The sequence below is a fragment of the Drosophila subobscura genome, chromosome U, assembly GCF_008121235.1.
Source record: "Drosophila subobscura isolate 14011-0131.10 chromosome U, UCBerk_Dsub_1.0, whole genome shotgun sequence".
In the NCBI taxonomy this organism is placed as follows: domain Eukaryota; kingdom Metazoa; phylum Arthropoda; class Insecta; order Diptera; family Drosophilidae; genus Drosophila; species Drosophila subobscura.
In genome coordinates, this window is record NC_048534.1 from 24571882 (window position 1) to 24587754 (window position 15873).

At 43.3% G+C, this 15873-nt stretch overlaps 2 protein-coding genes across 2 annotated transcripts; one reads left to right on the forward strand and one right to left on the reverse strand.

The window, feature by feature from the left end:
* The first annotated feature begins 7360 nt into the window (after positions 1-7360).
* Positions 7361-11689, forward strand: LOC117900938. Its single transcript, XM_034811504.1, has 8 exons — positions 7361-7966; positions 8020-8146; positions 8211-8661; positions 8723-8887; positions 8950-9810; positions 9868-9994; positions 10056-10163; positions 10241-11689. The coding sequence occupies exons 1-8, from the start codon at positions 7798-7800 to the stop codon at positions 10765-10767; spliced, it is 2535 nt and encodes an 844-aa protein (XP_034667395.1). The 5' UTR covers positions 7361-7797; the 3' UTR covers positions 10768-11689.
* Positions 11690-14210: 2521 nt separating this feature from the next.
* On the reverse strand, positions 14211-14938 carry LOC117900944 (basic helix-loop-helix transcription factor amos). Its single transcript, XM_034811513.1, has one exon. The coding sequence runs from the start codon at positions 14936-14938 to the stop codon at positions 14303-14305; it is 636 nt and encodes a 211-aa protein (XP_034667404.1). The 3' UTR covers positions 14211-14302.
* Between the last annotated feature and the right edge of the window lie 935 nt (positions 14939-15873).

Consider the following 15873-nt stretch of genomic DNA (forward strand, 5'->3'; position numbering starts at 1 on the left):
GAACACCAAAAAGTCAAGGAAAACCCCAGAGAAAGAAGCCCCCAAAAAAGTTACCAGCTGCATTTGGAAACTTATACCAAAGAAAAGAAAGGGAAAGGACAAGTTCCTTTCAATCTGCCCCAGCTTTGTTCAGGTTCGAGCTCTGGGGTGTCCTGTGTCCTTGCAACGTAATGCGGGTTCAATGGCACTGCCACCCACGCCGTTGCAGCCGATGCACGAAATATGAGGTGGGCACGAGTGGGGTCGCCTGAAGGGTGCAAAACTATGATTAATGCAGGACATGGCAGGACAGTTGTAAATGCCAATGACAATGGCCATGCCGACATACCTACTTCTGCATTCCATTCCTGGCTCTGTCCGAATGGGCTTGGGCTCCTACTTGGAGATAATAAATCAGTGTTTAATGTAATGGAACTTAATGTGTCACACCGAACACTCGAGTGGACAGACTAGGGTATAATGGACAATAATACGCGTAGTCTAGAGCCAAGCAATGAAACTCGTGCAGCGAGTAGAAAGATAAACACTCAGGAATGAAAATGTAATTTAAGAGAATTTAATTTAAATCAAGTGCAAAATTTACCAGCAATTTTTGCAATAAATTTCTTGAAATATTAAAGTAAATATGTGCAAATCCATGTGGGAAATATAGCCCGAAACTATTAGCTGTTTGTGTTAAATAAATCGACTAAAAGTCTAGAAATATGTGTGAAAAATATGGTTTAAAAATCAATAATTATTTTAAGTAATTTATAAGAACTACCCATCAAAAATATATAACAAAATCTGCAGCCAAATATTACAACAACAAAAACTCCACAAAACTCAGCTGCCAAAATCAAATAAACAACCAGAAACACGTGTATAACTTTTCGGTGCAAACTTCCTGCCTAACATTCAACTTGCGACAAACTTTTCGTACACTTTTCATACAGTTAAGCAAAACGTGTGGAAAACAGCTGCCACCTGACACTTTTCACGCGCTTAGGAGCAGAGAGAAAATCATAGAGACAGCATAAATGCAACTTGACTTTGTACATACACAAAGAGAAGACAATGCCTGCCTTTTAGCTCTCTTTCTCTTCCTGCTGAAAGCCCTTTACCAAACAACAATTGCTGGAGGATCGAAGAGGAGCTGAGGAAATGCGGCACAAGAGCGCTATTAAAATAAAACGTGCTCAAAGCGCTGAGCCTTCAATGACTACCAGGATCCACTAGGATTCTACGCACTCGAGAGTCAACAGCAAACGGAGCAACAGCAAAAAGAAAAGCGTCTTCGTCGCGACAACAAAGGGCGAAAAACCAAGGAAAAGCCAAGGCAAACACACAGCAGACAGACGAGCAGAATGGGAGGGAAAAGCTACCATTGAAATGGTAGATTTTTGGATGCCACGTGTCGTTTGCCACGCCGATTTTGGGTGTTCGAATCACGTAGCAGATATTTTCGTTGCATGTTGCGTATACGCCGCGTGGGACTAGCATAACGCTTATTAGCTCTTGGAGGGTTTCTTTTGCTGGTAATAGAGTGGGGGGCATAAAGGAGTGTGCCCAAGTGTGGTACCGCAGGAGTACCAATTTCTCCGCTAATGTCTTTTTAAGCGGCATTCGGCGGAGGGGCTGCTGTCCTCCCTTTTGTCCATTTTCAATTTGCAATTTGTGTTTGTACGCATTTTACACTTTTCCAGGGGATGCTGCTTGGTGGCTCTTATTGTTGCCATGCGAATCATTAACGCTGAGCGGCTCAATTAGCTAATTATGCAAGACCCAAGCGATGCCACGTGGAGGGAGAGCCAGGGCCAGGGACAATGCTGATGACGCGCATGATGAGTGGCGGCTTCATTAGCGACAACAGAGAAAGGCACACAATAAGCGGGAAGATTTATTGGTTTTAAGAATATTTCAGGCGAAGAGCATGAAGGATTTTTGGGCAAGAGTTGGGCAAACATTCGTTGAAATGATGCTGCTCTGTGCCAGAATTTTACATGGATTTATACTTGTTTTATTCGTAGTGTGTAAATGACTTGATTTTTGGAACCTTTAGCTCAAAAATATGTCAAATATAAATGCAATTTTAAATGTATTTCTTTCATTTAGTATTCCTTCAGCGCAATCCTCTCCCAACATTTTTTCCCAAGTGCACAAGATTAATATATCAGAAAATATATTACTTATATCCTCACCAGCACGCGGAGGCCAAAGGGATACAAAAGTAAACTGCCATATATCATAAATGACGATGGCAAAGCCATGTTGACTTATTAAGTGCCAGCCACCGCTGTTTTTTCATCTGCCAAAGGGGTTCGCCTCGCTTCTGTGCCCTTTTTATTCTGTTGTCCTTTGTCAGGCTGTCACTCTTCGTTTGCCGTTTGCTGTGACCCTGCGGGTTGTCGCTCTCCCACATGTAGTACGGGTGCGAGTGCGAGTACGAGTACTCCCAGTGCTCGTACATCTATGCAAATGGATAAAGAAAGCAGTCAAAGTGGTTTCTGACTCTGCGTCTGGCAGCTGACTCGCTCTGAGCTAAATTGCTCGTACCACAAGCTTGTGCCCATCCATCATGTGTTGTCCTGAGAGGGTCCACAGTGTGTACCCTGGCAAGTGATGCATTCAATTTGTCATTAGTGCCGCGACCATCTAAGCTAATGCACCTTCCATGGGGAAATAGTTGTTAAGGGATAAGCCAAAGGGGATGAACTTTAGGTATAAAGGTTGAAGGAAACTTTAAGGTTTTATATTTAGAATGGAAGGTGGATCGAAGCGCAATATTTTTTCTAATAGTTTTTCAGACACAGAAAGAGTGCAGACAAAACCCTTCTTTAGCATCATCTATTTATCAACAATTTCTGGATGATTTTTTTCGCTTCATTCAGGATTTCTCATTGAATTTGGAGTAAGGAAAAACTGTGATGGAAAGCTGTCCAAGGAAAACTTTAATGGAAAACCCTTGCCTAATGAATATCCCAAATATTCTCAGGTATCTTTCCTCAATTTATCACATGTTCGCCCTCCAATCAGGTATACCCCAAACAGCTAATAGTAATTCCTGCTAAAAGCTAACTTAATCCTAGGGCATCCCAACTAATTCAATGCTGGCGCTGGAACTTGTTTACGCCGAACTTGGACCAACACCCGCCACCCCCTCTACATGGCGTGGGCGTGGGAGTGTACGTGGGCGTGGGCATGAGCTCTGGTGCTGATGACGTCGATCTGCACACCCACACACATCGAGAGAAACAGTTTGAAAATATATTTCTTTGCCTTCTTTTTGTCTGCCGGCAGGTCGCACAGATGGGTCACAGGAGTGGGCAGGGGGCACAGGGAAATGTGTCTTCTGGGAGCATTTCTGCGACATTTCTTTGCCTGCTTGCAAAATGTATGCAAAACGTTTGTCGTATCGCAGCAGCAGCAGCAGCACTTGCCTTGCCCCCGTCCCGACATTGATTGACGTTGAAATCAAAAGTTGGCTAAATGCAACTCAAGTGGAAAATCTCGAGGGGGAAATCAGTTTGTGCGTGATTGTGCACTGTGCATATCGGGAGTTGAATATATTACAATTCAGAAGGATACACTTGATCAGCTCCAATCTGTAACTGTTGGGCTAAAAATCTGATTAAATTTCCAGGAAGCGGCGGCGATAACTGCGTCGCAGTCTCTTGTATGGCTGGAGGTTCCACCAGGGGAAAGATTTTCGGCCTTGCGAGTGAACAACTAATTGACAAACGCCCTGGGCCTAGTAGCTCTGGTAGCTCGTTGCTGATGTAGCCCTTATGGTAAGCCTGAAAATCAGGTTACACGAGTGCGGAAAACCCGAGAGAGAGCGCTTTTCAATTGCGCGACGTTGTCCTCGGAATTGCTTCCTAATTAGTGTTTATTGTTTCCATCTGGGCTAAAGGTGTGGGGCTAATTGCGATTATCGCTGAATGCGTGGGTGTGCGCTGCCGTACACCCCCCTATGGCTTCCTGTGTGTGGCTCTGTTTTCGGGGCGACTGTGGGAATCGGAAATTCGGATAAATTTAATGCTGTCTAGGATTTGACGTCACTTCGAGAAGGGTTGGTTATACCAGGAAGTAGGAAACTAAAGGGATTTTGAGATGAGTAAGGCGAGAGCTGCTACCAAAGAGAGGCTATTGAAGGAGTAAAGTAAAGCCTTTTGGGGAGAGGACAACTTGGCAGAGGTACTTGATACACTCAGTCAAGGTAGCTTCTATAAGGAGAGCTGACTGACAATTCAGCTTCTTCTTAATCGGAATTTCCGGCAGGGAAGGATTCTACTAACACTAAAATATGATAATTTGATGGCAATCGTATGAATTACAAAATGGATGATCAGAAATGAGAATGCGAGTGTTGAGTAGAAGATATGAACACATAATATGTAGCAAATTTTACTATTTTGTATAAGAAAATCGGCTCTAGAATTTCTTGAGAATTCTTCAATAATTATAACATTTTTGTGATTTATTTAAAATGTTTACTTAATTTACTTAGAAAATATTTAATCTTTTCCGACCAAAAGAAAGAGAAATATGGCACAAAAACAGTCGAACTTTTAAGACCCCAACTTTGTCAAAGGTTCGAGTTAGAGTAATTCTTTCATAAAGAAACCATTCCATAATCCCACCCCAAATATTTACAAGCCAACTTTCACTCACCTCTCTATGAACTCTGCAGCTTTCCCTAACTTCACTTTAATGCTAAAAACTTCTCCTGTTATCACTTTAAGACAGACGCGACAGACCGTTCTATTTATTTGTTGTGTTCTTGTTTTGCTTTATATTTTTTTTATGGAGCTCAAGGAGCAATCAAACCGAAATCCTTGAGGGTCGAGCAGCAATTGAAGCGTAATTATTTGCTACGGCGCATTTCCCGTGTGGCGTGGCGGCGGCGGCCGCGTCTTTGTCGTCGTCGCTGCTCAAATGGCCAGAACGGCGAAAAGGCGGCTGGGACGTCACCGGAAAGCGGGCCAAAAGCGTAACGTAACGTTAGTTGGCACTGGGTCAGTAGAGCAGCGGGATATTGGATGTTGTTGTCTGCTATTTGTTATTGGTGTTGTCCCGTTGTCTGCGCCAAGTAATCAGAATAATTACATGGCCCTAATGGCAACAGGGGAACTTGCTCATTTTACAGTTGCAAATAAATTGGTTGGGGGCAGCGAGCAGAGAGAACAGTGCAAAGGGATGGCGATGGCGACAGGCCTTCTTTTATAAGCAAATTGCGTGTTCATTGCTCAAGGTCGTAGGTAGAGTAGAGGATATTTTTGTGGATCCCAATTCCCCACCACAGATGCCCGGCAAATATTCTGCCGTCTAGTTTTTCGTTTAGTTTTTTTTTGTCCTTTTTTATGCTCACTCAACTAAATAATAGTCAAAAGAGAACAGTGTGGGGCTGGATTTGGGGTACGAAAGCGATTGATACCCTTTTAGATGTGCGTTTAGTATGGTGTAAGCAAATTTCAATATAGTGATGCGATTTTTAACATTATTTTGAAGGTTATGTGCAAGTTTCAGAGCCCGATTATACACAGAATAAAACAGAAGTCGACTAACTGTGCATCTGACGCTGCAAATATCTACTCTAGTAAATATACCCCCGCTAAAGGGCATCACAAAACAGCCAAAAAATACAATCAAAACCGCGTCTGAGCTTAGTGGTGGTTGCGGTACTTAAAAGAGCGCTGGCGCCTCACGCACACTCACGCAACGCGGCGTCACTTGTTGCTACATGTACGAGGAAACATGCAAAATGATGCTTAGTTTCAAGCGCCTGTTTGGCACATCCAAAATCAAAGCTGCCTCGCATAAATTCCACTACAATTCTCACATTTCAGTTAACAATATACGGCCCATAGGCACATGTCTACGCTAACGGGACACCATATGCCGGCAACAGACGCAACAACAACCCACGCACACCACGACACGCCGCTTAGCACAAAAACTTATCAACAATAATAACAGATTAAAATACGAGACTATGCAGCGTACCGGCAAATATTTACGTCTAGTTCGCGTGGATGGTGGATGATGGATTCAGTTCAAGCGCGGCAAAAAGGCTTCGTCCGGCGGAAAATAAAAGTGTGACTGCAGATTTTTCGATGAAATATAGGCAACAAAGCTTAAAAATATACCCAAATATACCAGCCTCTTTTAAAAACACACCATAAATATACCGTAGATCTTAAGTAATTTTCTCGAGTTTGCTATTCCATTTAATATTACTAGCTAACTAGAACTCTCAGCGCTTTTTTCTTAATTTTGCCAAATTCATCAATCATTTTTCCACAAGATTGACTAGTTTTACGGCTTCTTTTTATTGAATTGTTTATAGAATAAAGCCTAGTACTCGATCGAAAAACACGTTTGCTGGCAGCAGAGTGTGACCAGAGGGGAAAACCGCATTTGCACGGTTACACTTCTCAGGAAGCCGTTACCTTTTTGAAAATGTGTGAAAAGTGAATAACAGGTTAATAAAACAATGAATGCAAAATGGATCCATGCAGGAGATTGCTTTTAGTGGGATTGATGGCTCTTTCATTAGCGTAGGAGGAGGACAATCAACGAAATAAGCGCCGACAACTTTGCCATTAAACCCATATTTGCAGGAAAGAAACCAGGACGGTCGTTTGTCTATCCATGTGAGATTTCAACCGTATCCCCAATTCATGTATCCCAAGGTTAGCATAAGAATCCCGGAAAAGAGAGAAAATCTACGAGTGACATTTAAAAATTGGAGTATGGGAGTTTCGTTACCCTTTATTTTTAAATACATGTACCTTAAAAAATGGAATTTAATAGACGGCTGGCTGGTATTCTTTAAACATACAATATACCTATTTACCGTAAATATACAGTGAACTCAGTTTCGTGCTTAAAATATCACGATATGTAAAACCGTAAACGGTCACCCTGTAAAATATATTCGCAAAGTGGATAAATGCAGATGTTTGCCAAACAGGGCCTGCCAGTATTCGACTACGATATATCGATCGTTGTTCAAAATATAATTTGGCGCTCACGCTTAAAACGTGCATTTCTGTATGAACTCAAGCTAAATATGTATGTAACAAATATTTTTGTGTTATACCACTATTTTTAACTCATGAATAATATCGAAAAACTTATTTTTTATGACGGAAAAGGGGCTTGTGAATTTGTTTCCGCTTATCGCACAAAACTATATAACCTAACCTAACTATATAACTAACCATATAACCGATAAGTATAATTAAAAGTTATTCTATATGATCCTGCAGCATGAAAATAGGGCAAAATAGTTTTTCAGATACTAAAATATCATTCGTTTCCATATAAAATTTTCGACAATCGAATAAACTATCAAACAACATACATCGATACATGAACATATCGACATAAGTACCATCGCTGGCTAAATTTTTATGTTGCTTTTCCAAAGAATTTGTTTGAATTTTAACCAATAAAACGTGTAATTAGCCACCAACACAAGCAACACTCGGTGAAAAAATGTTTGGGGCCAATGAAGTGATTACCGTTTGAGCGCAAACGGGCGGTGAAAAAGCGTGGGCGAGGAAAATTGAGCAGTGAAAAAAAAGTGCGCGTGTGGAGTGAAGAATACAACGCTGAAAAGTAGCCGCGGCGCTGCGCCTGCTGCTTGCTGCCTTCTGCCTGTGCTGCTAACAGACCCGACCGACCGACCGACCCCCTCGAGAACGAGAGCGTTGTAAACAATTGTATTTGCGTGATTTTTCCACCACCATCATCCCCCGTATATCGTGTTACAGTGAAATGTGCGCCGAGTGCTGAAAAAAACCAAGTAATATGGCCCAAATGAGCAGCAGCGAGCCCTTTGACGATGAGCTCTTTGAGACGCGCCTGGAGGCGCTAAAGGACACACAGGAGGGCATACAGCAGATGTCAAACTGGTGCCTGCAGCACCGCGCCAACCACAAGAAGATCATTCAGTCCTGGTTGAATGTATTCAAGAGAGGTGAGGCTGGGCAAGTAATTCTAGGAATATCACCTAATCTGCTCCTCTTTTAGTACGCGTGGACCATCGTTTGGTGTTGTTCTATCTGGCCAACGATGTCATACAATATAGCAAGCGAAAGCGTTACGAATTCGTGGAATGCTGGGCCACAGCCCTACAAAGAGCCACCACCATGGTGCGGTAAGTAAACAAAATCCCAAAATCCTCAAGCCACTTAATACTAATAAAATCTGCCTTCTGCCAGTGATGAACGCGTCAAGGATAAGATTTTGCGCATCTTCAAGATCTGGGAGCAGCGTGAAATCTACAATGAGGAATACCTGAGCGATCTGAGTGGTCTGCTCAACATCACGCCGCCAAAGAAGTCGCAAGTGGATGCCAGCGATGAGTTCCAGAATGCCACGCTCATTGCCCAGGTGCGCGAGTGCGTGGAGCTGGCGGAGGCCACGGACAAGAGCATGAAGAAGCTACCAAAGCCACCGCATCTGGAGATTGAGACCATCAAGCAGCAGCTCAAAGACAAGAGCCATTCGGGTGACATTGAAAAGGAAGTGGAACGCTGTGTGGCGTTTATAAATGCCTACAACAAGAATTTGCAAAATGAAATCAAGAGCCGCAAGGCGGTGCTGACAAGCGTGGAGGCGGCCAAAAAGTTCTACGAACATCAAGGCAGGGAGGTCAAAGTGGTGGCCAGTGTAAGGACTTATAATTAAACTCTCCGTATTCTCTTTAAGCTGTCACTTTTTTTGTTTTTAGGCCTATAAAAGCTTTGGCACGCGCATAAAGATTGTGAAACGGAAGCTGGATGAGACCATACCCACGCTGCAGAGTCCCATACCCTCGCCGGACATTAATGCACCATCGCCCGAGCGTGATGCAGATCTCCAGCTGCCCGACGAGACAACGCCACCATTGGGAATAGTAAGCCAAATCCCAAAAGGGAACTTTCAGTAATTTCTGGTATTAATTTCCCCTTTTTGCAGAACGTTTTCAGCGGCGGATTGAATGGTTTCTCCAGCTATTTGGACAGCGGCAAGCTCCCTTTCGACATTAATGACTTCAAGCGGGACTCGAAGGATCTGGGTAGCGCCATTGAGGTGATTGGCTCGCGTTCGGATGATGAGGCCTATGCGCCGAGTGCAAATTTCTACAAGCCCGAGCCCATCTCCAGCTACAGCAGCAGCAACAACAGCGGCGGTAGCGGTGGCAACAGCAGTTCCATACCTGGTCTGGGCGGTGGCGGTGGAGGTGGTGGCAATGGCTCTGCTGGCGGGGAATACAATCCCAATCAATCGCAGTTTGACAGCCCGCTGGCACCGCCTCCGATTTTCGGTTCAAACAACCAGGAACAGTATGTGCCGCCGCTGCCCTCGCATCATGGCTATGGCGGGAATGGTGGCGGTGGTCAGGATGCACAATATACACCGGCACCCATGCCACCGCCACCATTGCCGCCATCCCTGGGATCGTCTGGCGGTGGCGGTGGCAATGGCGGAGATGACTTCAACAGCACCTGGAACATGAGCATGTCGTGGACGCCGCTGGACACCAGTCTGAACAGCAGTGGTGCCAGCTCCTCCGCCTACAATCCGCAGTCCACGCCGCACTCGCCGCCTCATTTCGAACGCAAGGCCAGCGTCGCACCGCCCGAGTACAGCGACCATCTGCACAATAATGCCGCAGCGCTGGGTGCCGAGGATGTGGATCATCGCACGCTTCAGCTGCCGCCGGCCTTTAATTTCGGCGCCAAGCTCGGTCTCAGCCAGGACAAGACACGCCAGCTGGTGGACATAGATCATAGGAATCTGATATCACTCACGGGTTCGCCCGGTGGGGCAGATAAGGTAATGGAATTACCTTTGTAGGCATGGCATTTTCGGTTTAAATTTTCGCTTTTGCAGGACTTTGGTGGTGGCGGCGATGTGGACTATCGCATTGTGCCGGGCTCTACGGATGAGGGCATCATGGCACCGCCTGGCAATAACTATGCCAAGACCAAGACCAGTTCTCCTCATAAATCCAATGCTAGTAAGTCGCGGAAAACTTCTCTGAAATTTACCCTCCATATTGCAACTTTTCCTACCTTCAGGCTCTTCATCGGAATCGGATCGCGTGGATGGAGCTACGCGCTATGATCCTGCAGACATGGTCATAGATATGGACATGTCGGACGATGATATTGATGAGTCGCTGCGAGGTAGTCGGGTTTTTCATCGCTTTTTATATTTTAAACATTTACTGAACTTTTTCCCCCCTTTTTCTTTGTCTATTTAGAGCCCAAGGAGGATCTGCTGGAGGAGGCTGAAACGGATGCCAATGGCGGCTTGACGCCCTCGCGTCCTGTGCTGCTGGAAACGCCCACAGATTTCATGAATCCCTGGGAGTCGAACAACAGTTTTCTGGGCCAACCCATGGCGGATATGTCCGGGGAGCAGGAGCAAACGCAGCAGCAACAGCAGCAGCCATGGAATCAAATGCCTCAAATGCATATAGGAGCGGGTGCACCGCCACCGCCACAACCGCCGTACGGACCACCCTTTCCGTATCAACGTTTCGGGCCACCCATGAACAGTCCGGACAATATGCAGCAGCGTGGCCGTGGACGAGGTCGCGGCTGGTCGAACCAAGGGCCATATCCGAGGTCGCCCTATCAGCGGCCGCCTGGACCGTACGATGGCGGACCCGGCCCTGGGCCACGACCGTTCTATGCACGTGGCGGTGGTGGTGGCGGACCAGGAGGCGGCGGCATCGGTGCACAGATGCGTGGACGTGGGCGCATGCGTGGTAAAGCTTGGATGTAATTTACGTTTACGTACTCGTATTATAGAACTACACAACACAAACACACAGAAAACAGACAACAGACCGCCGCTGTGCCGCCTTCGGTTTAGTTCGTAGTTTAGTGCTCATCCCCCTCTCTCACTTATCTCAACTCGTTTTAGTTTTAAAAACCTACGTAAATTGTACAGAAAAAGTCCCCAAAAAGCAACCGAAAACTGATCTTAGCTGTTGCCTGAAGCACTCCCCATATATATCGTGTGTCTATATAGCATTATAAATTTTAAGTGGATTCAATTGGTTGAGTGATTCGATAGTTTATTAATTGATAAGATGATTATACAGATTTACAGATTTTAAATTATTGCAAGAATCCAAGCAACCGTAGAAAAGTGTTTAAGAAAGAACAACAACAAAATTTTACACATAAGATCTAAGACTTCTTCCACGTCTCTTTGACCTATCGACCTATTGAAAGCAATCTGAACCTGCAATACTTGATAGAAATTCGCGTTAAATAATATAAAATGTGGACCCGACCCTACCTTCCCATGCATCATTCAAATAATTAATTGAGAACTTCATTTAAGACACACACGTGACCCACACATGCAAAGACTTTTAAGCGACATCTTTAACAATTAAATTAAACACTAAGTTTATAGCGTTGCCTTAGCTACCTACCTATCATATATTTGTATATGTATTTCATTCGCTATTGGTTTAGTCAAATGCGCCATTTGCTTCTAGTTCTATATGCTAACGCCCCCCACTTCTACCCCCTAAGTCACACTGTAAATAGTTGTATAATTAGTCCAACAAAAAAGGAACTCTGAATTCTTTACTTTGGGTCAAAGCCACAGTTGTGTATGCTCTTCACTAAATGTTTATCGTAATTAATAATCATAAATGGTATATTTAATGTTTGATCATGAAAATCAACACTAAAAGAAAAGCAACAAAAAAAATTAATTAATTAATATCGTTAAAGGAAATTGCAATAAAGTTTGATTTCTTTACAAATAATATTCACTGGAAACGGTGAAGGGACAGAGCCCCTCAACGGACTACGGAAAACTCTTTGCCGGACTTGACTTCACTTCAGTAACTTTTTTGACTGTTTGCGGATCAATGGATCAATGTTTAAGCATCACTTTTTAGCACTTTTCATATTGGAAATTTTAGTTGAATATTTTCTGCGTTCATTTTTAAAATGATTCATGTGGAAAATGTTCAAGGTAAAATTTTAAATATATATTTTCTAAGCCTTCTCTTTGGTCTTGAATTTAATTTAATAATTGATCCTCAATATGGTTGTCGTTAAATTTCCATGACATAATTTTTTTAGGGACACAAATTTTGTCATTTTGAATTTTTCAATTAGGTTTTTGGTGTTTAAAATTTACTAAAACAAAAAAAAAAATTTAATTTAATAAAAATCAACTACAAATTACTGAAATTAAATGCTAGAAAAATTCGTAGCTAGTTTATGAATTATTTGGAGTAGTTTCTCATCTTATTCGGACTGTTGCCCTCTAATTCCTGACCTGCCGGCTGCACAGCAAATTGATTCTCGATCCACGATCATCAAATTTAGATATTCCAAACAATTATTTCGTGCCCACAAAGACTGAAACTAATTTATAAAGCTGACAAAAATCTCAACCTTAAGGCCATGAAAACGAATCTAAATTTAATTAACAGGTATTATTTATAAACTTTAAGCAAGCACGCTGTGTACATAGGTAATCATTTTCATTTAAAACTAAGAATTATGCATTATTTTAGGGTCCTTACTGTACATAAGCTCTAAAATTAATGACAAATCGCATCATTTTGTTAATCTCAAAAACCTTTAGTGAAGAGCATACCATAAATTAAGTAAGAATTCCTTTTGGACCGTAGAATTACGCATCTAGTTATAGTTTATTGTTAAGTAAATGTTGAGTATTTAGTTGTATAAATACAAAAAAAGTCAATGTGATATTCGAAAGATTTAAATGATCCTCCTGTTCTTGTTCGGTTTATTCACTTAGAGTTTGTAGAGCGCTGGCTTAGTGAGGGGAAGCATAGCATTTTCAAATGACTATGTTTAAATCAAATTGCTGGGTCCTGCCACAAAGGATCTAAGGCAGCGCTGAGCGTTGCATGTTTACCTGTTGATGGCCCTTAATCACTTCTGTTTTTCTGGTGGTTCCCGTTCCCTCTCTCTATCTGCTGTCGTGTCGGAAGTCGGAACTCATTAATCGTGTGCGCCGGTAAGTGATGTTTTGACCTTTTTCCTATGGTTAGTGGGTGTGGCACACTCCACTACTAAGTCGTGCCGCCTAGCTGCTCTCTCAAGGATAACTAGCATGGGATGTGATACTATCCCTGAGACGGGCTGTCGGAGGAAAGTGTGGCGAATGTAAACAAATGTTTCGAAAGAGCGATCGCTAAAGGATGTGTCAATGTGCATATCTGTACATATGCAGTTGATGTGGATAAATAAATGATGAAGGTTAACTCGGTCTTAGGTTATGCATTCTATTTTGATTTGGATTGTTTGGTAAGTAAATTAAACCACAACCAAACAAGTCTGATGAGCGGTTCCCTTGCCTAATTTATTCACTGCATGTGTAAGGCATACGAATTGTGACTAAAACTGAATGTGGATCGGAACAGGAACGATCTCTTATTGTCTTAGAATTATTCTAGTCAAATTTGTTATTAACAGATATCTTAAAATGTACAGTCCCGATTTTATCCCAAGATTTTATCCTATTTGCCCCGCAGCTTTATCACGAAATGTTTCATCCAAATACTTACAAAAGAAGCAACACAACATTATTAATTCATTTAACGATCAAAATTTTGTGATATTTCCCTTTTTATATTGTTTGCGTAATAAGTTATATTTTAATTAAAAAGAACATGTTGTCAAGTTCGGAATAATTCCACTAAAATTTAACATAAATCTTTTACTCGTATAACTTTTTAGCAGTTTTCTTATTGCTTTGTTACTGGCTTGGGTCTGGTGGTAGTTAAACCATTTAATCAGCATTCTAGTCCCTCATGCTCGTCAGTTATTTAGTTACAGCGTCTAAGATTTACCCCACCATGAGGAGTAGAAGATCGGTGAAGGACCACACCGGAACAGGAACACCAAGGGCAAGGAAAATGCCCAAATAAGCGATGAAAAGGTTTTAAATTGGTTTAAATACTTGTGTTTCATTTCGTTAGAAAATTAATTATTACAAATAAATTTCATATTTGTATGATTTATTGTTAGGAGCCTTTCGGAATCCTTGAATTTTTCCAAATAATTAGTTTTCATGGACACTAAACTGTCGACATCCCAAAACCTATCCCAAGATTAAACTCCAAAGTCGCTTCAATTTTAAGTACTTAATATTTTATTAGCCTGCGCTCTAGTAGATTTGAACTACAACTAAAATAATAATAATAAACGATGATCATGTACAGTGCTTAGAACTAACAGCCTTTATAAGTTGACACTAGGATGAAAGTGTTGCTACAACACACAGCATTCCCACTCGGAGATCCTACGCCGCCTCCTCAATAGTCCCTCGAGAGCAACGTGACCAGATCCCCGATGTAGGCCTGTGCCATTTGCAGTGTCTCGTATTTGGAGAGTCGTCGGTCGTGGCCCAGAGATGGCACCACATCCCGCAGCTTGTCGAAGGCATCATTCAGGCTGTTCATCCGCCGGCGTTCCCGGGCGTTGGCCGCCAGGCGACGCTTCTTCAGGACAGTTCCACTGCTCACAGGAGACAGGGATAACGAGGACGATGATGAGGAGTTGCTGGAGGATAACGAAGAGATGGAGGTGGACAGCTTGTCGTAGGGTTTGCTTCGATGCTGTTGCTGCTGCTGCTTGGTCCAATAACTCGAACTCCTTTGCTGGAATTTGCCCAGGGAATTCGCTTGATTCTGCTGCTGCTGCTCCTCCGCTTGGGCGTTGAGCATGTGCTCCAGTCCGAGCACCGCTGGTGTGTCGTAGTACAGCTGCTCCATGGTGGAGCTGTTGGTCTCATCCGACAGACTGTCGCCGCAGCCACTGAGCTCCTGCTGGTACATGAACTGCTCCAACTGCTGAAAGGCATCCATGCCCTGGAGCTCATCCGTGTGGCCATGGCTTTCGCTTGGGTTTGGGTAGTAAAACTGCTCGAGCAGATCGTTGTTGGTCAACATGTTGAGGGCCGAAGGATAACTGAACTGAAGCAGGACAGGCCAGTGGCTTTATATAGCAGAGGCAAGAGGCAGGAGGCAGAGGCTGCCTCTTTTATGATTGGCTTAGAGCCTGTCCTGCTACCTGATTCGCCGAGTCTTGGCCTGATCCGCTTTTACCTGCAGCAACAGAGCCCTCAGCCCGTGCCCTAAATTGGCTTGCGGTCAAAACGTTTAATTGCCTTCGGATCGCATCGGATCGGATCGGATCAACTCTAGATGGACTTCTGTCGAGTGGAGTGTCTTGGCCTTTTGCCGCTTTGTTTGACCTGTCATTTGGCTACCGTCCGTAATCATACCTCCTTTTGTGTGCTTTCTGCACTGAAATTGAACTTCTTTTTAGCTGCACAAAACCATTGCTGGCCCAAGGTCAGCCAATGCCAGCGCAAAACAGCAGCTCTGCTGCCAATGTGGGAATTATTTTCATAATTTCTGCAAGCAACACTCCGCCCTATATGCCACAGCCGCAGCCACAACCCGTTGCACAGCTCCATCGCCATTGCATGTCTGTGGTCTAGTAAGTGGTCGTCGGATCGGCAACTCTGCAGCAGAACAATGCAAAAAGAATTCCGTTGTGCGGTTTGCAAACTTTCGATTTTTAGTCGATTTTATTTTATTATTGGGTCAAACGCAAATCGCTTTATACTGGCCGGGACTTGGGCTGTGGCTGAGGCTTTCTCTGGGCCCTCGAGCTGATCCTCTGACACGAAAGAGAGTTTTGCGGGCAGTTGTCAAGCAAAAGGAGGAAGTTTTCAAGAATGTTTCGACTACAATGTTTCACGCAACCCCAAAGGGAAGAATTTCCAGAACATTTTCGGAACAAAATTTGTCATCAAAAGTGCTTAGAAAAGTGCAAAAGGAAGAAGCTTTACAGAATGTTCTGTAGAGAATTAGAACAT